Source organism: Staurois parvus, unplaced genomic scaffold (genome assembly GCF_062004578.1).
Source record: "Staurois parvus isolate SC_StPar_1 unplaced genomic scaffold, SC_StPar_1.0 ptg000313l, whole genome shotgun sequence".
Classification (NCBI taxonomy): Eukaryota; Metazoa; Chordata; class Amphibia; order Anura; family Ranidae; genus Staurois; species Staurois parvus.
In genome coordinates, this window is record NW_028318109.1 from 67,509 (window position 1) to 91,654 (window position 24,146).

Genomic DNA, 24,146 nt, shown 5'->3' on the forward strand with positions numbered 1-24,146 from the left:
CTGCAGTTCTGTGAAGTTTTAGTTAAAGTGATTGTAAAGGCTCAATGTTTTTTACCTTCATGCATTATATGCGTGAACTTAGAAAAGAATTCTGTGTGCAGCAGCCCCCGAGCACTTTTCTAAGCATGAGCCTGATCCCAATCCAGTGAAGTGCACAAGAGCAGAGGCTCTCTGGGGTCTCTCCCTCCTCATTGCCTGAGGCAGCAGCAGAAGCCATTGGCTCCCACTACTGTCAATCAGTAGTGGGAGCCAATGGCTGGGGGCAGGGCTGAGCCATGCTCTCTGTCTGAATGACCAAACAGAGCAGTGTCTCAGGAGGGAGCCTGCTCAGGTGAATCAGCAGGAGTTAGGGCCAGAGGGGGACCTGAGAAGAGGAGGATCGGGCTGCTCTGTGCAAAACCACTGCACAGAATAAGTAAATATGACATGCTTGTTTTTTTTTTTTTTTTAAATCAGCCTTTAAATATCACTTTAAGGGTGGAGGTATGCACAGCAAGACAGAGGAAAAGATATATATTCAATCTAATTCTCCCAGCTAGAAGATCTTTGTAGACTGTTTATTTACCTTAAAGAGGAGACTGAAAACATGATAATAATTATTGTATTTTTTAAATTATTCTGTTGTTTTAGTGCTACCAATCGTTTCCCTTTTTTTCTCAGTTGGGTTTTTATACCATCCAACTAAGTGAAAAAAGCTTGTAATTGTATTTTTTCTAATATGTTTATTCTTTTTTAGGGGCCAATAGGTCCTCCAGGACTTCACGGTATTCAGGTGAGAACTAGTTAAATACACTGGAAAAGCACATTATAGTAGAAAAACATCAGGCTACATTCTGCAAAGGTACTACCCATATGTCTGCATTGTTCCTTGTTCTACAACTATCTGCCAGGAATTGGTACCAGTTGGCCAGAACAGTGATTTTATGAACAACAGGATGTCTATACTCAAACTAAGGAAAATATATATATAATAAGGGAATGCAAAAACAATTATGTAAACTGTGCAATAACACATTAGTATAGCTTTTGGCTTCAATGGTGTAATTGCCCAATGTTTGTTTTAACTGACATATCGTATATTGCCCTTGCTATAAAATGTAAAGATGTAATAACTGTTTTTCACTAGGGTCCGCAGGGTCTTCCTGGAATGCCAGGTCCTCCTGGTCCAGAAGTGAGTAGTAATCTTTTAACATTTATGATACTGAAAGTATAGATACAGCCATAATATAAGTTCTTTTTGTACATTTTATTAAAGGTAATTTATCTGGTTATAAAAGCCTGTCCAGCAACTATATGTGCAATAATATGTGTAGTATTTTTAGTTTCTATTTAGGCAATTGGCTTAGAGGGCCACCAGTTTAACACCCCTGGCTTAGATGTTTAAAAAAAAACTGTTGTTTTCCAGTTTGCAGGAAGATGAAACATTTTGTAGAAGCTAATAATGTTAGCCTGAAATCTGCTTTCCTCCTCTTTGTTTCTGATGCCACAATAATGTAGAAGCATAATGATTATATCTTTAAATATTTTTAAATTACTACATTTTTGTTTTTAAACGGAGAGTCAAGGGAGAAGTAGGGGAAGTCTTTAAATGAATGTGCTTGCGTAATTACCACTTGCAAAGATTTCTGAATTTCCATTGGTGGTTAAAAATAAGGGTCATGACTCTGTAATGTTCTAACTCCCTTCCAGATACTCAATGTGTTTCAATAAAATTATTTCATATATACCTATTTAGAAGGTCAATTTGTATTGAATGCTTGCTAATTACCACTTGCAAAGATTTCTGAATTTCCATTGGTGGTTAAAAATAAGGGTGTTGACTCTGTAATGTTCTAACTCCCTTCCAGATACTCAATGTATTTCAATAAAATGATTTCATATATACCTATTTAGAAGGTCAATTTGTATTGAATGCTTGCATTCATTGCCTAAGTGGCACACATATGATCATGCAGTGCAGACCATTGTTGTTGATTGCCTCCTACGTCATCTAAAAGAAATAAAAATTTAAATGGAAAATACTGCTGCATATAACAATGTCACTGTGTTTGTATGTCACTGTGTTCTAGGGTGTGCCAGGGAGAGATGGCAGACCTGGACTCCCAGGACCTCCAGGTGACCCAGTATGTGAACTCATGTAGATTGTCCAAACTATTGAAATTAGGATGCATATTCTAACCACTCAACTACTAGCAGGTTTAATCCAATTTGTGTACATCACATTTTGCAGTTTTATATAAAATGTTAGTTTACATCTCAAAAATACTGTTCTTGTGTTGTTTAGTCCATATTTCTGAATTAGTTTTTTGAGGATAAATAAAGCTTTCTTGAAGTAGTATGCAACAATATACACAGTATATTCTTTTTTTTATATTAGCTAGGTAAATTATTATAATATTTGGTATAGAGTAAACCATAAACGCTGCAAATAATGAACCTGGATAAAAACAAACCAACATGTATTCTACCTATTCTCCAATTCACAGCTTCACTTGTAAGAATTATTCCCTGCCTAGACATATGACAAGTTTCTAAACTAACCTTAAAAATTACAAAAAAGATCAGAAATTTCAGAGAAACAATGTTGTACAGTGAAGGAATTGGTTTGGGAAAACAAAAGGTAACACAGCAGCTGTATTTCTATTTGTATAACTTTAGGACAGGATGTGCTAGAGGCAGAAACTCAATTGTTGAGATCAGAATGAAAGAGCTGAGTAGTGCTAGGCTCGGATGAAGTTTGTTGCATGGGCCCAATCAGAGTATTAAACTCAGACATAAAAAAAAAACAGAGAGCCAAAATTCTATGCCCTGATATCTAGAAACATTAAACAATGATTATACTTTTGCTTTCAGGGGATTCCTAATGAATACTGGTGTTAGTGTGCATTAATTTGAATAAACAGTAATAGTACAGTATGTGCTTGTGCAATCTTTCTTTCTGAAATCTTTTTCTGAACTTGTGATGTTTGCTATTGTCTTTGTAGATTGCCCTTCCACTTCTGGGTGACATTGGAGCTTTGCTAAAGGTGATTTTGCTTTTATCAAAACTATTTTGTAATTTTCAGCTATGTTCACAATACAAATGAACACTGATTAAGTTTATCTGATAGAACTATTTTCAAAATTATTGTAGTTATTATTATTACAATATTTACAATATAACGGGAGACAATACCACAGCTATTCAGTTCAATACAAGAGGGTTAGGATGGCCCTGCTCCTTGGAGCTTACAATCTAAGAGGGAGGGGCTAGTGGTATGAAAGGTAGTAACTGTGGGTTATGGGCTGGTAGGAGGAGTAGAAGATTCCATTATTAGCTGAGGGCAGGATAGGCTTCCCTGAATAGATAGGTTTTCAGAGATCGCCTAAAAGTAAACAGAGTAGGCGATAGTCTGATAAATTGGGGTAGAGAGTTCTAGAGGATGGGTGAAGCTCTGGAGATGAGCATGGTTAGTAAGGTGGATGTGTCTGGCAGCAGCATTCATGATAGACTGAAGAGGGGATAGCCTGCGATGAGGTAGGCCAGTGAGGAGGGAGTTACAATAGTCAAGGCGAGGGATTAGAAGGGAGTAAATAAGTTGCTTAGTAGTTTCTGAGGTTAAGAATGGGCGTATATTGGAGATGTTGCAGAGGTGAAGTCTACAAGATTTGGACAGCGATTGGATTTGGGGCTGAAAGGACAGATGGGAGTCTAGGATTACACCTAGCACCCTGGCATGAGGGGAGGAACTGATGGTTATGTCATTGATCTTGATGGAGAAGTCAGGGGAGGGAGCATGGGCTGGAGGGATTACTAAGAGCTCAGTTTTGGAAAGATTGAGTTTGAGGAAGTGGAGTGACATCCATGCCGATATGTCGCTTAGTAGGTTAGTAATGCGAGAGGAGACTGAAGGGGTGAGGTGAGGAGTAGAAAGATAGATTTGTGTGTCATCAGCATAGAGATGGTACTTAAAGCCATGGGAGTTTATCAAGTGACCAAGGGAGGAGGTGTAGATGGAGAAGAGTAGGGGTCCAAGGACAGAACCTTGAGGGACCCCTACAGAAAGAAGGAGTGGAGAGGAGGAGCCAGAGTTATAGGTAATGCTGAAGGAGTGCTGCGATAGGTAGGAGGAGAACCAAGAGAGAGCAGAGTCTTGGAGGCCAAGAGAGTGGAGTTTTTTAAAGAGGAGGGGATGGTCAACAGTATCAAAAGCCGCGGAGTGGTCAAGTAGTAACAGTACGGATTAGTGGCCATTGGTTTTAGCAGTTAGTAGATCATTAGTGAGTTTGAGTAGGGCAGTTTCAGTGGAGTGTAGTGAGCGAAAGCCAGACTGTAAAGGGTCAAGAAGGTTGTTGTCAGTGAGGTAGGAGCTCAGGCGATTGTAGACTAAGCATTCTAAGAGTTTAGAGGTAAACGGGAGCAGGGAGTTGGGTCTTACGTTGTTCAGGTTGGTGGGGTCCAGGGAGGGCTTCTTATGTATGGGAGTGATGTGTGCATGCTTTAGAGGGGAGTGGAAGGCAACGTTAGAGAGGGAGAGATTGAAGATGTGAGTGAGGGAGCATAGGATGGAAGAAGAGGGTGACAGTAGAAGTTGTGAGGGGACAGGATCCAGGGGGCAGGTAGTAAGATGGGCTTCTGTGAAAACCTTAGTAACCTCTTCAGTAGTAGCAAGGTCAAAAGAGGAAAGTGTTGAGGGAGGTTTAGTATAAGGTATGCTAAGTACGATGGATGTCTTTGCAGTGGAGATGCCCCTACGAATTGCATCAATCTTGTTTTTGAAATGATTTGAAATCTTGGAAGCAGTGAGTGAGGTGGAGGTGGAGAAAGTAGAGAGTTAAATGTGGAGAAGACGAGGACTGGTTAACAAGCTATTGATGAGAGTTACAAAGAAGGCTTGTTTGGCAGCATGGAGGGAGGAATTGTATGTTAAGAAAGCAGATTTATATAGGGTGACAGCTTGGTGAGATTTGGTTTTAGGCCACAATCACTCCAGTGCACGACTATGTTGTTTAAGATTTCCGGTGTCGTCAGTCTGCCAAGGTTGTAATGGTTGGGGCCTGATGCTTCATGTTGTTAGAGGAGCAAGTGAGTCTAGCGTGGATGAAAGCAAACTGTTGTAGACAGCAGTGGCCAGGTCAGGGCAGGACAGTGGAGATATTCTGTCATAGAAGTGGTCAGTTGCAGTGTGGAAAGGAGCAGGGTTCAAGTTGTGAAGGTTTCTGCGGGTAATTGTTTGCTGCTTGGAGGGATAGGTGTTTGAAGATGAGGACACTTTGAAGGTGATGAGATTATGATCAGAGAGAGGAAAGAGAGTGTTTGTGAGGTTGTAGGGAGTGCAACGATGGGAGAAAACAAGGTCTAATGTATTTCCATCAGAGTGAGTGGAGGACTGTGTCCATTGTGTTAAGGCAAAAGATGAGGTTAGGTTGAAGAGTTGGGATGTAGCTGGGTTATTCACATTAATGGGGATCTTAAAATCTCCAAGAATGATAGTGGGTAGTTTAGAGTAGAGAAAGTAGGGTAGCCAGGTGGAGAAATCATCAAGAAAGCGGAACACCGGTCCAGGAGGCCAATAGATCACTGCAATCCTCAGAGAAATGGGAGAAAACAGCCGAATGCAGTGAGTCTCGAAAGAAGAGAAGAATAGAGAGGGAGGGTTAGGGAGGACTTGAAAGGTGCTCAGTGGGGATAGAAGCAAACCAACCCCACCTCCTTTCCGACCACTGAGTCTGGGTAAGTGGGTCCAGAGAAGGCCTCCATAAGAAAGTGCTGCGGGAGAAGAATATGTTGAGGTAATAAATAGGTATTTCCTTGTTAACTGCTAAACATCATTTATGATTAAGTACTGGCAAGAAGAAAATATTTAACACATTTAGCACTGACAAGAGCGCTTGCAATGGTCAGCTTTTATTAATTTGTGTAAAACCTTTATTCCAAAAGGGAAAAACATCTATTGCTGTAACTGCAAAATGTTAGCTGGAGTTCAGCATTAAATTGTTATTCACTTAAATACAATGGAGAAGTAAATGTAGCCACCCTAAAACAGGAGGTGTTTTACTAGCAGATTACCAGATGAAAATAAAGGAATAAAAGCTTGAAAAAGAAGAACACCAAGGCAGCCACAGCATCTAATTATTGGCAAGCTAAAATGCATTACACTTTTGTTTTACTTTTTAGGTTTAGTTATAATTTAAGACATGACAGAATGCTTACTCTAATGTTTTGTTCATTGGTCTGTTGGACAAAATCAGTCAATGACAAAGTGATAGTGTACAGAAAGTGACTTTATGCCAGTATAAATTAAATGCTGCAAGTACAGAGAATTAGGGGTTTATTCTAAAATAAAATAAAAAAAAAAACAGCGAATTAAGAGTTTCAATCCAGGTTTAATTTCTCATTGGCCATTTCTAAGCATATTTTTCTTTACCATAAATATCCAATCTCGATACAAGGTAATTTGTTTAGAAAATCATTTTAATACAATAGTATCATTCATTGTTAGCTGTCATCTACCTAGTAAGGGACTTCAATAAAGGTAATAGACTATTGTTCCTCTTATTCTATGTAACTTTTGGTATTAGCACATGTGACAGTAATACAGCAGAGTGGTAAAAGTGCTGTAAATCCTGCTTGCTGGTGACAGAAATGTAGATGCATTTTCACCAAAATGCACAATTTTTAAAATCATATCATACAAAACTGCATGGTTTTGCATTATTATGAGTTTTGGTGGCAGCGAATATACCCACATTTGCTAGATGCATGGGGGTGCCATCGAGGATTTATGGCACCTATTTGCATCTATAGAGAGTAGCACATTTCCATGCAGAAAACATGCATTTCCCACAACACAAGTGGTGTGAAAGGAGCTTTCATAGGCAGTCTTCGAATAGAAAGTCTTCTTAGCCATTTAGCATTAAAAATCCTTTGCTTAGCAACAGATCTCATCATCTTTAGCAGTCTCCATACCACAAATACTGTACATGAAAGCCACCATGGCCATGGTCAATGCACAGAAAACTGGATGGCTCATCAAGATAAGACATGTCTATTGTGCAAGGTTTTGTAACCTGTTTGGTCAGTTTTGTCACCATTTCCCCCAAAAATGCCTCAGCCAGAGTTGCCTATGGTGGCCTCATTGAGATAAGATCATCATTCCAAGGGGGAAAATGTCATCTCGTGCCCTAAGTACCTCTAGTCTGTGTAAAAAGTATGGAGTGTAGCTATTGCTATCTCAAAGTTGTTAAAAACATTATTATGCTCCAACTGTGTATAAGCCATATTGGTCCAAAGTGAATGAATAAAGAATAATTATATAACAAATTATTAAAATTGGCTTATGAAATGCATATACAGTATACATATTTTTGTTTTAATCTATGTATTACAGTTATTGATTGAATGTTTATCACAGGCTAAATTCAGCAATAACTTTAACAACTAGCAATAGAATAAGACTGTATAAATGACAAGAGATTTTATATTCTGCATTTTCACCTATCACTTGCTTTGCACCTTACCACATATCACAAGCGATAACTTCCTTCTACTGTAGCTACCTGTCAATGGCTTGCCATTATGTGTTTATGGAAAATTAGTGTTTCTCAAATATCTAGTCTCTGTGTACAAGACAGCAGTTAGAGCCAAGATTATTTTTTACAACAGATAGTTTCTGAACTGCAGTCTCAAGGCAAAAGATGTGTAGTTGAAGAATGTACTGTATGTTAATATTTTAGAATAGGCATTAGGACAAGATTAAGATCAACCATATGAGAAATTGCGTGAACAATGAGGATTAGCAATTCTGCTCTAATGTGTAAAAAATGTTTTTTCATTTTAGAATGTGTGCAGTCAGTGTCATGCTGGTGGTCCTGGTACCAGTTTCAAAGTTGAAAAAGGAGGAGCAATTTCAGCTCTTGACGGAATTAAGGTAAATGTCTATATACTGTAAATGACCCATTTATTCCTGTTGGACATGGATGCCTAGGCCAACACTAGAGCCTAGAGTGCTGCAGACAGTGTGCCATTACCTTACTCCTGACTTGTGTTTGTCCTACTAAATTGATGTCCACTATGAGCTCTCAGTCTCATGCACCTCTCCTAACCTCTCCTATATATACTATATTGCCAAAAGTATTGGGACACCTGCCTTTAAACACACATGAACTTTAATGGCATCCCAGTTTTCGTCTGTAGGGTTCAATATTGAGTTGGGCCAATCTTTGCAGCTATAACAGATTCAACTCTTCTGGGAAGGCTGTCCACAAGGATTTAGGAGTGTGCCTATGGGAATGCTTGACCATTCTTCCATAAGCGCATTTGCGCAGGCCAGTCAAGTTCCTCAACCTCAAACTCGCTTATCCATGTCTTTATGGACCTTGCTTGTGCACTGGTGCGCAGTCATGTTGGAACAGGAAGAGGCCATCCCAAAACTTTTCCCACAAAGTTGGGAGCATGAAATTGTCCAGAATGTCTTGGTATGCTGATGCCTTAAGAGTTCCCTTCACTGGAACTAAGGGCGGCAAGCCCAACTCCTAAAAAAAAAACCCAACCCCACACCATAATTTCCCCTCCACCAAACTTTACACTTGATACAAAGCAGACAGGTAAGTATCGTTATCCTGGAAACTGCCACACCCAGGCATGTTAATCAGATTGCCAGACAGAGAAGTGTAATTCGCCACTCCAGAGAATACATCTCTACTATTCTAGAGTCAAATGGTGGCGTGGTTTACACCACTTCATCTGATTCTTTGCCTTTCACTTAGTGATGTAAGGCTTGGATGCAGCTGTTTGGCTGTTGTGCTAATCTGAAGGCCGCATGAAGTTTGGAGGTATTTAGCTATTGACTCTTCAGACAGTTGCCGACTTCGGCACACTGTGCGCTTCAGCCTGCACTAGCCCCGCTCTGTCATGAAGGCCTACCACTTCATGGGTGAGTTGCTGTTGTTCCCAGTTGCTTAAAGTTTGTTATAATTCCACTAACAGTTGACTGTGGAATATTTAGTAGCAGGGAAATTTAATGGATGGACTTATTGTACAGGTGGCAACCGATTCTTTCACAAATGTTTGTAGAAGCAGTCTGCATGCCTAGGTGCTTGATTTTATACACCTGTGGAGGTGATTGGAGCACCCGAATTCAAAGATTTGGAGGGGTGTCCCAACACATTTGGCATTATAGTGTACCTTCTATTTTCTTGCAGAGTGGACACTTTCACTGCAAAACTAAAATACCTCCTTACCCTTCTCAGTACCATGTTATTCATTCTATTGGCTTACAGAGTGAGCACAGCCATTGCAATCCTGAAAACATTCATATAACCAAACTAGGTACCTTACCATCCCTTTTATTGGCCTACAGTGTGCCCCCCCACAATCAAACACAGAAAGCCTGATGTAAACTTTAAACTGACACACAGTAACTTCTTGCAAAGCTAATTTTGACATTACCTATGCTGAATTAAAACATCCTGACTATTGAAAAAATAAACATGTGAAATAAAAGGTGCATTCATTTATTTCTCTGGCGTTATTTACAGTAATCCCACCAATGTGCAGTAATGTGTATACATCTTGGTTGATATCAGTTCAGAACAAGCTGGTATTATATTCTAAATTGTAAAATATTGTAAACACATTCACAGGTCATCTCATCTTCCACCCGATAGTTCTAGAGTAGGTTGCATGGCAACAGACTTCTTTAGAGATGCCAAAGTACTGTATATCAGAAAATCCAGAAGGAATAATATGTCAACTGTTTTCTGGATTTTCTCCTGGGCCTTCATCCAACTGGACATATAACAGTGTCAACAGATGATGCCAGTTCACAGTCTATAAAAGGTGTGTAAACTATCTTGACAAGTCCCTCTTACTGTGGGTTCATTTATATTTAAATAATTTGCCAAGAGAATGGAAACAGCTGTAAGGTTAGGATCCTAAACCTTCCCCAGACTATCCAGGATTCGAAAAAATAAGATTTACTTTTGCCTGAAGCAGACTTTTAGAGAAATTCTGCAATATTTAAGAACATGTCAGTACCTACTTCTCTGTAAGTAATTGGATCAAACTACTTTTTTCTTATGAACCCACTGGGCTGTAAGCATGACCATCCAATCCACATATAACCAGTGCTGCAAGAATGCTTACCTATAAAAAAAACTTATTGAACAGAAAACAAAATTATAAAATAAATAGAAACTAAGAAAATGAGGACAAACTTCTCCTAAATGAAGCAGCCTGCTAGATAGGTGCTAGGTTAAGTAAGTTTATCCTGGGCTAACTATAGTCAGTTGAGCTGTATTTGATTATTTTTGTCTGCTGTGTGTTTCATTTGCTGCAGGGTTGACTGCTTCCCCCTGTTTGTCTGGAAAGGTTCTGGAATATAGTGGACTGGGATGCAGTCCTGGCCAATCTTTTGGGAGAGTGTGCCCAGATGGTGGATGGGAGAGTGTATAAATACTGAGACCTAAAATAGGGGGGTCTTTTGTCCTGGAGGAATGCAAGTGTACAATCCCAACACACTTGTTCCTGCATTAAAAATGGCTGTGTGTATAAGTGGGTGCTTCACTGACCGCCGGCTGGAACCGAACAGAGTCAGCAAGGGAGAATGTCACCAGCACACTGAGGATCATCAATATGGGTCCAAATGTTTGAATGAATGTTCACATAGTTACAGAAAGGCAACGTTTTGGAGTCTCACAAGACCCATTCAACAGGTCACATGCCTGATGAAGGGGTCCTGCGAGACTCCGAAACATTGCCTTGCTGTAACTATGTGATCGTTCATTAAAACTTTTGGACCCATATTGGTGATCCTCGGTGTGCTGGTGACATTTTCCCTTGTCCTGGAGGAAGAGACCATGGCCTGAAGGGCTGCTGTCCTTTTGGGCAGACTCGCCATGTGTCTGCTGTTCAACAAGGTCCCAGCTTGGATAACTGGGAGGTCTATTCTATGGAAAGTTGCAGGTGACTGAGGGACTTTTTTTTGTGTGGGGATCAGGCCTGGTATCACTGGAGAGGTGTCTGGAAGATACTGCAAGGTGGCATCCACCTATCCAAGAACATTAGTGAGTACAAGCTGGTGTGAAATATCTCTGAGACTGTCTGCTGTGGCCACCGCTCTGGTGCTGGAGTCAGTTACCCTGAACCTATCCAAGTTTAAGTTTTGCAATAAAGCATCAAAAAAGCATACTTCAGGAGGGGCGTGGTCAGATGTAGACCTGCGCAGACACCAGCCTGAGGAGCTCCCGCTAGCCTGCCTCTTCCTGAGCAGGTTCCACATTCCCTCCTGCCGGTTTTTCATCCTGGAGAGCTGCACACATCCTCACTGTACTCCTGCACCTGCTGGTATGTCATCCCAGCTAGGAAGAAGCAGTCAGCTCCAAAGGTCCCTGGGAAGCTCCACACACTCCTGGTTGAACTGAAGATGGTGGCAGCTCCAGATGGTGCTACAGCACCTGCCACACAAGGAGAAACCAACACCTCAACATATTGAAAGCCATCTAACAATACAAAACATCTTTGCTAGTCTGAATTGATTGGGTGGCTGAGAAGTCTAACCCCACTAGAAATGATCTGGACAAGATAAGGGGCAGCCTGTCCGAGACTGAGGACAGAATCTCTGCTACAGAAGATATTATGGCTCAACATACAGATCTTTTTCAATCCCTGCAATCTACAGTCCAGAACCTAGCAGCTAAAGCAGATGATGCCAAAAACAGGCCCCGGCGTAATAATGTCTTCATCCTATGCCTCCTCGAAGGAGGCGGGGGGGGAGAACTCTAGAGAATTTGTGGAATCCTTCTTTAAGGAGCTTCTCCATCTGGAAAACATGGTGCCTATTTATGTAGTGGAAAGAGCGTGTAGAGTGCCCGCTGGGAAGAAGACGCCAGGTGCTCCACTGCGTCCCTTCCTCATCTGCTTCTTAAACTACAGGGATCATGACCTTATACTTAGTGAAGCACGTAAGCACCCCTCTTTGCCTCATGAAAACACTACAGTTCATCTATACCCTGACTTCTTGGCTGAGGTCCAAAAGAAGCGCAAGTCCTTTACTAATGTCCATAGATGGCTCTGTGAGAAAATCATTCCATACTATATTCAAGTTGCCTGCGTGTCCCTTATGAGGGCACTGTACAGTCCTTTGATTCTCCTGAGGCCGTGAGTGAATGGTTGGCTACACTGCGTTGATTTTCTGGTGATTATTGGTGGTCCGTGGTTCAACTTAACTCTCTGAATCGGATGTTTTTTCCTGCTACGTGACTGGGACTGGTAAGCTGTGCCTCTCCTTATCTTTATTGCAGGAGTACTGTGAGACCCTGTACTCTTTACCAAAAGCCATAACTATTCTCAGGGCACCACAACAGAGGATCCTGCAGTGGATCACTCTGGACCACGTATACGTTCCTTTATTCCATTCTTCTCCTTAGGTCCACACCTCTTATATCTGGGTCTAAGACTTAATGTTTGGGTCTCCCACAGTCCTATCACATGTACAGGTTGTGTCCTATCTGCCAGTGGGACTGTCAAATCACTCGAGCTTGCCTCGAGGGTTGGGGACTGGTGGGACCCTGGTTGCTGGAGACTAACGCCTAGATGAATACAGGACTCCAAGGTACAGGAGATAGTCACAAAAAGTTTGTCTGATTTTTGGGCCTTAAATGTGGACTCAGCTTGCTCATTGATTGTGTGAGAGGTGTACAAAGCCACTGTCAGAGGAGAATACAATACCTCAATCAAAGAATACGCCTCTCAGATAAAATGGCTTGAAGAGCAAGAGGCTAAAGCTGCAACCGTTTTTGCGGCAGCACCAAATTCTGAGAACTACTCCTGACTGGCACAAACCAGATGGGACATAAAGATGTATTTCACTAGTCTTATCCACTCAGATGCCAGGGCACTGGCAGGGAAATTATTTGAGTCTGAAGATAGGAATGGGAAACTCCTTGCTAATATTGTGGGGGATCCCTATTACCAAACAGTAGTACCTGAGCTCCAGTCTGCTTCTGTTGCAGCAATTACCTCACCACAAGATATTTTGAAAGAATCTGAACTATATTACAGTAATTTATATAACCAACCTTCACCTCTACCCTCTCATTTACTTTTTGCTGATCTGGAAAAACTCTCCTTGCCAACCCTCTACATTACAGAGAAAGAGGCTCTGGAGACTTGTTTGTCAACCCTGAAAATTGAGTCGGCCATTCACTCTTTCCCAGAAAACAAAATTCCAGGACCTGATGGTCTCCCTGGGGAGTGGTACAAATAAAATGCTCCTGTAGTGGCTCCCAAGCTGCAGCAATTGTTTTCCCAGTGTCTAGAATTGAATGAATTACCAGCATCCTTGTACCAGGCCCATATGATCCTTATTCCGAAATTGGGCAAGGACCTGAAACATTGCATTAAGATTCTTACCAAGGTCCTAGTGTCAAGAGTGATGAAGATGCTCCTTGCATTAATTGACATAGATCAAACGGGATTTATGCCAGGCAAATCTACTGATGTAAATCTCCGACAAGTTCTTACACACCTCCAGCTTCCATCAGAAGAATCTGCCACTAGTGAACTAGTGGCATTAGACATACAGTTGTGACCAAAATTATTCAACCCCCACTGAAATTGAGTGTTTTGGCCAGTTTGACATTGCTTTTGATCATTCAGTCATCTTGCTTACATTTACATTAAAGAGGCACTTGTAGGTCAGACAAATATAACATAACAGTTATAATGAAATAACCACAAATGTCTTTTCTGTGCTCACAGCATTATCAGTTTTATTCAACCCCCAAGTGACATTCAATCTTAGTACTTAGTACAGCATCCTTTTACAGTTATAACAGCTTTTAAACGTGAAGCATAGCTTGACACAAGTGTCTTGCAGCGATCTACGGGTATCTTCGCCCATTCTTCATGGGCAAAGGCCTCCAGTTCAGTCACATTCTTAGGCTTGCGCACTGCAACTGCTTTCTTTAAGTCCCACCAGAGGTTCTCAATCGGATTTAAGTCTGGTGACTGCGATGGCCACTCCAAAATGTTCCAGCCTTTCCTCTGCAACCATGCTCTAGTGGACTTGGAGGTATGCTTGGGATCATTGTCCTGTTGAAAGGTCCAACGTCTCCCAAGCCTCAGGTGTGTGACGGACTGCATCACGTTTCCATCCAATATCTCCTGGTACTGAAGAGAATTCATGGTACCTTGCACACGCTGAAGCTTCCCTGTACCTGCAGAAGCAAAACAGCCCCAAAGCATGATTGACCCTCCACCATGCTTCACAGTAGGCAAGGTGTTCTTTTCATCATAGGCCTTGTTCTTCCTCCTCCAAACATAGCGTTGATCCATGGGCCCAAACAGTTCTAATTTTGTTTCATCAGTCCACAGAACACTATCCCACAACTTTTGTGGTTTGTCCACATGGCTTTTGGCATACTGCAGTCGACTCTTCTTATTCTTTGGAGACAGCAAGGGGGTACGCCTGGGAGTTCTGGCACGGAGGCCTTCATTACGCAGTGTGCGTCTTATTGTCTGGGCTGAAACTTCTGTACCCACATCTGACAAATCTTTTCTCAGTTCCTCAGCAGTCACACGGGGACTTCTCTCCACTCTACGCTTCAGGTAGCGCACAGCAGTCGAAGTCAGCATCTTCTTTCTGCCACGACCAGGTAGCGTTTCAACAGTGCCCTTTGCCTTGAATTTGCGAATGATGCTTCCTAAGGTGTCTCTTGGTATGTTTAACATCTTTGCAATCTTCTTATAGCCATTGCCCTTCCTGTGAAGAGAAATCACCTCTTCTCTTGTCTTCCTGGACCATTCTCTTGCCTTCACCATGTTTGTAACCACACCAGTAAATGTCTAGAAGGAGCTGAGTATCACAGTCATTTTAAAGCTGCCTAATTGGTGCTTATTATGCTTGATTGCTGCTCGGTGACATCCACAGGTGTTTTCAATACCTGATGGAAAGCACCTGTATGAACCTCTGTTCTTCAGAGTGGTAGTCTTTAAGGGGTTGAATAATTGTGGCAATGAAGAAACCACATAAGAACCATTTACTACTGTATTACATAAACAATTGATGTCATTTTAGTTGCATTTGGGTAGTTACAACGTCCTTGTAGGATTTGATTCTGAATACAATTCCAAATGTACACTATAGTCCCTAAACCCCTTTACAGCATTGGGGGTTGAATAATTTTGGTCACAACTGTAGAAAAAGCGTTTGATCCCATCCACTGGTAGTATTTAGATGCTATGTTGGAAACTCTGGGGATTGGCCCTACCTTCCGTAAATGGTTCCAACTATTATACAAAGCCCCTATGGCCCAAATTAAATTGGGTAGGATACTCTCCTCTGCCAGGGTGGTTTAGGCTGTTCTGACCTTCATATGTATTTCTTAGTTGGCCTTCTCACCCATGCCTATAATTGGCTCATTTCAGATGACACAAATTCCTCTGAGGTCTTAGAAGCAGCCTACTCAGTTTCCTTCGAAACACTATGTAACCTACTGTACCTCGGTGAGTGAGCCTCATTCCCTCCCCTCACACTGTCCATGAAAGCAGTCATTAGGGCCTGGTGCTATACTGTGCCTAAGTGTTCTCCGGACTCTACATTTTGGTCTCTGCACGCTACTATGGTAGAATCCTACCTTGTCTGAATTCGATACCCTCCCTGACCCCTCAGTCTGGGCCTCGAAAGGTGTTAAATATTTAAGTGACATATGTGAAATGAGGTTCTTGGTTACCTTTGACCAACTAAAAACACAACATGACTTACCTAATACGCACTTCTTCCGATTCTTGCAACTTTGCCATGCCTTTCAGCACAATTTAACACTGATCAATTGTATTTGTTGGCTGATGACTTGGGGAGTCTTCTAACGGACCATTGTCAACAATTTATAAAACACTTCTTTGCATGATGCATGTGGGTCTCGAACCATTACAAACGAAGTGGTGGGTGGAGGTTGAGAACTTGGATGTGGAGGATTGGGAAGACATTTGGGACTATCCCCTCTCTCAATTGGTGGCAAGGAGAGATAAACTAATCCAATTAAAAATATTACACATGGTTTATTTGACACCATCCAAACTACACAAAATTTACCCTGAGGTATCCCCACAATGCTGGCATTGTGGAAACGCACCGGCAGACTTTATCCATATTTTTTGGCATTGCCCTAGTATTAGGGTGTTTTGGTCAGAGATAATTTTTTGCATTCACTCCCTGACTACTATTAAGATCTCCCACACTGTGGAGTTGTGCTTTTTTAGCCTGATTAATGCACTAGTATTCACTAGGGTGACTAAAACACTGATTGGCTTATTGCTCTTTTATGCCAGAAAGGCTATAGTGTTAAAATGGAAGGGCAACCAGCCCCCAACAGTGAACAGCTAGAAAGTATTAATAAACTTGGTTAACCCACTCTATAAACTGAGGTTCATCTCAAGGAGTGTGCCCAAACAAGTTCCATAAAATATGGGACATTTGGCTGGAATCATCCTCTACTGTAAATAACAACGATACATGAAAAGAGGGAGTGAGGTTTTCCACCCAGGATACAGTGTAAAGTGAATGTGCAAGCTATTCTGGTTTACATGACCCCTTCCAATGTACATCTGCTCCTTTTTGGATCCTGTAACTGTCCTGGTCATTGACTGCACTTGGAATTGCCTAGTTTAGATTGTTTAGAGGGTGAAGTTGTTGAATGTGTTATTGTTCTTTTGTTTTGGTTGTAAAACATCAATCCGGGGTATGCCCAGAGGCTCTGTTTTGTATTCTTTAACTTTAATAAACCTAATAACGAGATTAAAAAAATAAACAATAAACGCATACCCCCCTATACTTTTTTGAGCCAAAAAAATAAATAATCCTGCATACAAAACCTTCTATGTCACAAGCAGTTAAAGGGATACAACTTCTCTGCTAATTCCTGTCTGAGGCTGGCAATCAGTAGAGATGCTCTTTACTCACACGCTCCCACCAACAACCCAATGCATTTCAAAGGCTATTTGGTCCTTCTTCATCAGTGAGGTAATAGCCCCATAATCACTCCAATATTTATACCATCTATTTCCCTTTAGTAAACCCCTCCCCATGTTGCCACACATATTGTTATATTTTATTCAGCAACATAGCCTACTCACCAGAGCCTTTTACCCTGAAAGTGATTTGAGACCCATATTATTAGTGTCAAAGGCTCTGATGGGTAGACTGTGTTGCTGATCAGAGAAGCATGGAGAATATTGCTGCACAGATTGCTAACACTGATGTGCTGTGGATAGAAGAATAAAGGGGAGAACACATTGGGGTTGATTTAATAAAGGTAAATATACTGTGCACTGCAAATGCAGTTGCTTAAGATCCAAGGGGAAGCTCTGACATGAGGCAAAACTCTGCTGATTTCTTACATCAAATCATGTGCAAGAAAAATGCTGTTTTTTTTCTATTTTCCTTGCATGTTCTCTTCAGATCTAGAGCAACTGCACTTTCAGTGCACTTCCAAGTGCCCATTTGCCTTTAGTAAATCAATCCCATAATGTGTAATGGAGAGGGGCGGACTGACCATTTGGAAACTCGGGCACTGCCCGAGGGCCCGGGGTCAGTAGGGGGCCCCATGAGATGCCCCTGGTACCTTTTCCATAGGCTTTTTTGAGTTTGGGCAAGGACACAGGGGCTTCATGATCCCCTATTGCCCGGGGGCCCCATGAGTGTCAGTCCGCCCCTGGTAATGGATCAAAACACTATTATTTGTGAATTGATTGGAGCACTTGGACACAGTTACAGAATATACAGTATTTTTGGTTTAAATGTACTTTTGCACAGAGCACAGTAAGTTTACTTAATAATTTATTAAACCAATGATTTTGAGCACAAAAGATTAGCACATGATAATTTATTTTTTTTTTAACTTGTTTGAGAGCACTGTTTACTACACACACTTGTATTATTTATTGCAAGCACTTTATTTTGATTTTACAAGATTGTATATATTGCACTAGCAATATATTTTTTCTACATGTACGGTACAAGATTGCATCTGGTTCTTGGGTAGATTATTGCATTTCAGGACAAAAGAATAACAACCTTTTTTGGTTGCTTGTGTTTTACTATAAGCATTTCATGTTTTATTTTGTAAATGAATATATGACTTTTTGTTGTTTGAGAAACATCCGGAATTCCATGTAAAATAAAAGCTGATATAGGTTTATGTAGTTTTATACACCCACTAATCAGGGCATCAAGTTCACAGAGGTTTTGAACAAGAAGTGTGTCCATTGATATATGTCTTCTGGCTTACATGTTAAAGGTTTGACAATCAATTGTGATCAATCACATAAATTCTTGTCATAGCCTGACTGTACTGTCATTGCGCTTTGGGTGTATTTCACTCAATTGATAGCAGAAAACTACATGTTTTAGCTGAAATGTGAAAATAGGAATTTTAATAGTTTACTGACATTGATTAAATCGGGATATGTTTTTTGACAGCAGGCAAGAAGTTAAATGTGTATACACACAATGGCAGAGGCATGGCTCATAGTAACCAGTTTAATATGTCATATAATTTTCTATGCTGTTGAAAATGTAAGCTGGGGAATAATTTGTTACTCTAAACAAGTCACTTTACAACTGTTTTAATCAACAAGACCTAATGTAATGTAACACCCAAAAGTTCAGTTTACCCTGCTGTGTAAAAATAATATAGTTTTAGAAAGTCCTTGACTTTTGTTGCAGTAGTTGCTGATGCTAAAGCGATCAGTAATTATTAAGTATTCTATTCTGATATAGCATTCCACTGACTCTTGTAACTGAATTTCTGCTAGGGTGATCCTGGCCCAAGAGGTCCTCCTGGGATACCTGGCAAAGAAGGTCCTAAGGTAAGTGAAGAAAGTGAGTACTAACCAAAATATTCTCATGTTGTTTTTTTTTCTTTTCTTTTTTTTTTGGGGGAGGGGGGGATTAAAAGCCATACATACATTTCTATCAGCAACATAGAAGAAAAATCTGTTTGCTATCAAACATATATTCTGGTGATCAGTATAGATGAAGCAATCAACTTCCCAAAATAAACAGGATGTCAGACCCATGTAATGGCACTGACAGCTGCTCAGTAGGAATACATTTATTTTGTATAGATAAAAGAATGTTGTGATGAAAGTGAAGAACAGATTGCTAATCAACATGTCATGATGAAACTATATCTCGTAGTATATTCAGTACAGCTAGGTGGTGAGCTAGAATGGGATTGCAGAGCACAGATTCATACTCAGAATACTGGACAATAATGAATCAGTGACAACTTTATCAATCCTGATATCCTATTGCATGCAGACCTATGAATCTCTGTACTTACAGTTTCTCGATTTCATGTTTCGTCTTCTCACTTGTTTTTTTAATGTAAATAGATATTCATGTATCTTGTTTTCTAACTGTTTTTCATATAAAGACTTTATCTTATTCGGAGATATAGTCTTTGACTGAAAATCCTCAGCTTTAGAAATATAGTTTGTCATTGCAGAGCACAGAGAAAAATAAAGAAGAAAAAAAGATCATTTTTAGTCCAGAGGTTTTATGTGTATGAATAGTGTATGACAGATTCCTGGTAACTCTGCATGCTACTAAAATGAATTGTACAGTTCATTTGAAGCAATGTAGTTAACAGAGCTTGAAATGAAATCCAGTGATTGCACTGTTGTTGGAATTTTGTTCTAGGGTATCAAAGGTGAACGTGGCTTCCCTGGCCTGTCTGGAGAGAAGGGTGACCAGGTACTGATGTTCTTTTCTTTAATATGCATATTTGTCTTACAATGAAAATCCACAGTTTGCACTGTAAATGGGAACTAGTCTCATTGGGCCCAGTGGAGCAAGAAAGAAATAAAGTGAGCTGTGCAAAACTGCAGTAGAGAATTTAATTACTTTTTCCAATCACAGGCTTTTATAGACTGAGCAAAGTTCAAGTTGTGTATCTGTATGTTAAACGGTATTATATAATTGCAGATAAATTATAGTAAGTGTTTATGTATTATCTGCTGCATGACTGTAAAACTACAAGCTGAGCATTGCTTTTGTATGTATCTTTTGAGACTGTGACATAAAATGTCTGTTCTAAACTCTGTAAGCAGGAAAAAAAGAAACAAAATCACAATTTTGAACTACTATGATTTAAGTTGTAGTAGTATTTTCAGAAAGCAATTTAGTTTCTCTTTTTTTTGTTGCCTACATAGGTTATATACCCAAGGAATTTAAACATTATCTTGGGTCTAGAAGTTAGAGTAGGTTGTTTTTGAGCATGCAATCAACATACATTTATTCCAATAAAGTTACAGCATGAATTATCTAATGTAGAATATATACAAATACCACTTGCAATCTATGTGAAAGTTTCATAAATGTATTTGACTTGATGTAACTTTATGGTATCGATCTGAGATAATCCTGAGATCCTGCAATCTCATAGATATTGGTTTGGAGCAGGTACTCCCTTCCTAAACAAGCAATCCATGGCTGGATTTTTCAGATGATTTCTGTTTAATTAAGCTGTAGTCTGTTTGGCTGCCTTAGGTCATATATTACGAGGTAAAAAACATCCCTCTGCTCTACTGTATACAAAATAGATAAAAAATGCAGCGTTACCTAATAAATAAAATAATTACCTCAATTCGTATGCAAACAAACCATATAAATAAAGTGGAAAGGTATTGAAAATGCACTAATCAAAAAGTCCACAGAATTAAAGTGTCAGTATATAAACAAAAGTGCATCAACAAATAGCCCAATGTAATAATAATAGTAATATTAATAATAATAATAATAAACTTTATTTTTTATAGTGCCTTTAAAGGCAGCCTCTCAAACCATTTTTACAAAGAAAACACAAAAATACACAGGATAAAATACAGGAAAAAGGGGACAATTACATGAAAGCGTGTAGAAATAAATCTTCTTTTCAACCAGTGACAAATCTATTAATCACCAGTATGTTGCAGTCTTCCAGCCATAAAGTGTTTCACCAGGTGCATATGTGTTTCCCCACCCATGCACACTCACCAGCTTTTAAGCTGCAAAGAGAAGGCAGCAAACAACACATGAGTAAATGGAAGGCTCCACAATGTGGAAAAGCAGACTCTTATTATGATCCTGCTCTCCAAACTGGGGCCATCCCACCACCAATGTTTTGAACCTAGGAGGAATGTTCACCACAGGGAGCCACAGAGCATGGTATATATAGTGTAACATTTTATTCATCAGTGCACATATATCCAAGCAGAGTTTTCCATCACAGCTACGTTTCAAGCCACAGCATGGGTACAACACTGATCCTGGAACTGGAAGCAGGGGGCATGATGTCAGAATGTAAAGCTCCGCCCAGTGAATTTCATGCACATGCATTTCTTCAGTGACACTAACTCATGCTGACTCATCCGCTCCTCTTGTTTAAATAGCCTGCCAGAAAGCCGGTCATTACACAGAATGAACCGATGCCATTTTATTGAAGCCGTATGGGAATCCAAAAATGGTGGCCATGTTTGAACAGTGCAAAAGCCTCATATTAATTGAGCTCCCATGGCACAATTTTGTTGAAAGTTTCAGGTACATAAACTTTATACAGCAAGGCTGACAGCCAAGTTTGACTGATCCAAAAACACACAATGTAAGTATATCAGCTCATACTATTTTATTGAAGCATCGACCTATCAGTTGTAAAAGCACATATCTGCATTGAGCAGGCAATTTAACAGGCTCACAATCTTACACCAACTATGATTTGATGTAGAACAAATACATCACATAAGATACGAGGCTATACAAACATATACAAGAGATATATATATGAGATACATTGATGGCTCCTGCGTGGGTGTATCTTTTGCCCTGTTGGTGTTATAGCACTGATTTCTCTAATTTTTAGTTCCTTTATGTGCAATTGATAGCCCCTGCATGGGCATGATTTGTTGCTCATGTGTTAATTGTTATAAATTAATAAAAACCATTGAAATACAAAATATATGAGATAAAAAAAGTGTATGTTTAATAAGAATAACAATAAAACTGAGTCATAAAAATAAAAAACAATATAATAAAATAATATATTAAAAGCTGGGGGACCTTCTGTATTCAACTGTTATCAATAAATCAGTTTATGTCAATATTGTCATTCAATCCCTGAGGCACTGCAGGGTTTGAGTCTGCATTTGACAAATCCTACGAGTCTCTAATCTGAAGACTTCTTGCATTCTATTACATCCTTGCCAGTGTGGGTTAATGTTATCGATACTGAAAAATTAATACCTGTAGGATCATTTTGGTGGTACTGACTAAAATGTGCTCACAGGTTGTAAACACAGAAACCCTTTCTGATGTTATACATATGTTCCCATAACTTGTCCTATTAATATACTGTTTGTTACATGGACATTGTAGTAAATAAACTATGCATTTGATATTACAGGACATGAATGAATCAATATTATAATGTTTACCTTTACTCATAGATTGAAAGGAGGTGAATTTTCTCACTCAATTTAGAGATTACACAAATATTGCAAGAGTAAAAACCTTTAAGTTCTTTAAAAAATACATTTTTAGTATGAGATTTATACCATTAGGGGCAATTTTATCTCTCAGATTAGGTAACCTATGGAACAAGACCCTTGGAAATTCAGGAAGGATAGACTTCCCCAAGAGTTTATTCTGGCCAGCTCAGTAGATTGCTTTAAAAAAAGGCCTGGATTCTTTCCTTGATGCACATACTATAACTGGATACTAACATTTATAGGTAAAGATGATACAGGGAATATCCAATTGCTTCCCGCGGGATCAGGAAGGATTTTTTTCCCCTGCAGGAACAAATTGGATCATGCTTTGCTGGGTTTTTTTTTCTTACTCTGGATCAGCTGTGGGTATAGGATTATAACTTGCCTGATATTCCAATTGTTGTTATTTAAAATAGTCATGAAATTCTCTAGACTGATTGTATCCCCCCTCCTAAGGAACAGTGCATAATCTATAAAGAGCCAGTAAAAAATCAATTCTGACCAGCTTTCAGAATGGGTAACCTCTTCCTCCCATCTACCCATAAAGAGATTGGCTAGGCTGGGGGCAAATTTATACCCCATTGCAATACCTCTGGTTTGCAAGTTGAAACACTTTTTGAACCAGAAATAATTATGTGACATGGCAAAATCTGCATTCCAAAATTTTTTTTAGTAATAATTCTGAAATTAAAATGAAACAAATAATAATAGCCAGAAAATAAACAATGATATTATCTCCTTACATAGATGACCACTAATGAAGAGCCAAGCACACTTGTATTATTGGTTAGTGAAAGAAGCACATTTTACAGTGCTATTCAGTGAGAGATACCTGTAGCATGTCTCTTAAATTGTTGGGATGAGTGCACTGTTATGTTGGGGATAAGTAGGAAGAATGCTCCTTTCATTTATGGTCATTGGCAAGAATGGTACCCTAAGGGCTCATTTATACTATCCACACAGGAAAGCAATCCATTGGGCAAGATTGTGTAGGCTCTCATGGGAGGTATTAGCTTACAATGCAAGACACTGTTTACTTTTTTTCTGTTTTTTCCCTTTAACTTTATTATATGACAAAATTATGTTTCATTCATTTTTATGCAGCACAGATCAGCTGCAGTGCATAGGAACACAGACAGAGAACTGCAGTGTACAAAAATGAAGACATGCGGCAGACTACTGTCCAGCAATCTTCAACACCTGCTGCCTGTGCTCTACCAGGGCACATAAAAAAAACCAATTGTTTTCTGTGTGCCCTTGCAGAGACCACATTTTTTTGGTACAGAAAAATGCCAGTCTCTGCACTAGTATGAACAAGATTAGAGACAGCTAAATAGGTACTTGGCTCTAGCCATTACTCAGGATTAGCTAATGGATTGGTCCAAACCTAGATCTGAACCTTTTGCCTATTTGGCCCCCTCTTCAGCAGGAGTTGAGCATCAAATATAGAAGTGGTATTTCCACCACTGCTATATATGAGAGCCTCCCCTTGTCAATGGTTCCTAAGCGAGCATCTGGTGTAGGCACCTGCTGCATGCCCAGCAACGTCACTGGAAATGCCCAGCCATATAATCAAAGGGGTGAGGGTAGCAGTGACATTGCTGCCCAAATACTATCACTAGCTATATAAAAGCCATTA

At 39.8% G+C, this 24,146-nt stretch overlaps 1 protein-coding gene across 1 annotated transcript in view; it reads left to right on the top strand.

The window, feature by feature from the left end:
• Positions 1-24,146, top strand: part of LOC149457567 (uncharacterized) — a gene marked incomplete at its 5' end in the record, with an annotated part of 278,900 nt that overhangs the window by 20,347 nt on the left and 234,407 nt on the right. The window contains 7 exons of the mRNA XM_089683530.1: positions 737-772; positions 1,127-1,171; positions 2,070-2,123; positions 2,985-3,026; positions 7,821-7,910; positions 18,797-18,850; positions 19,686-19,739. Of these exons, the coding sequence (XP_089539656.1) occupies positions 737-772; positions 1,127-1,171; positions 2,070-2,123; positions 2,985-3,026; positions 7,821-7,910; positions 18,797-18,850; positions 19,686-19,739 (375 nt within the window). The remainder of the gene's footprint in view (positions 1-736; positions 773-1,126; positions 1,172-2,069; positions 2,124-2,984; positions 3,027-7,820; positions 7,911-18,796; positions 18,851-19,685; positions 19,740-24,146) is intronic.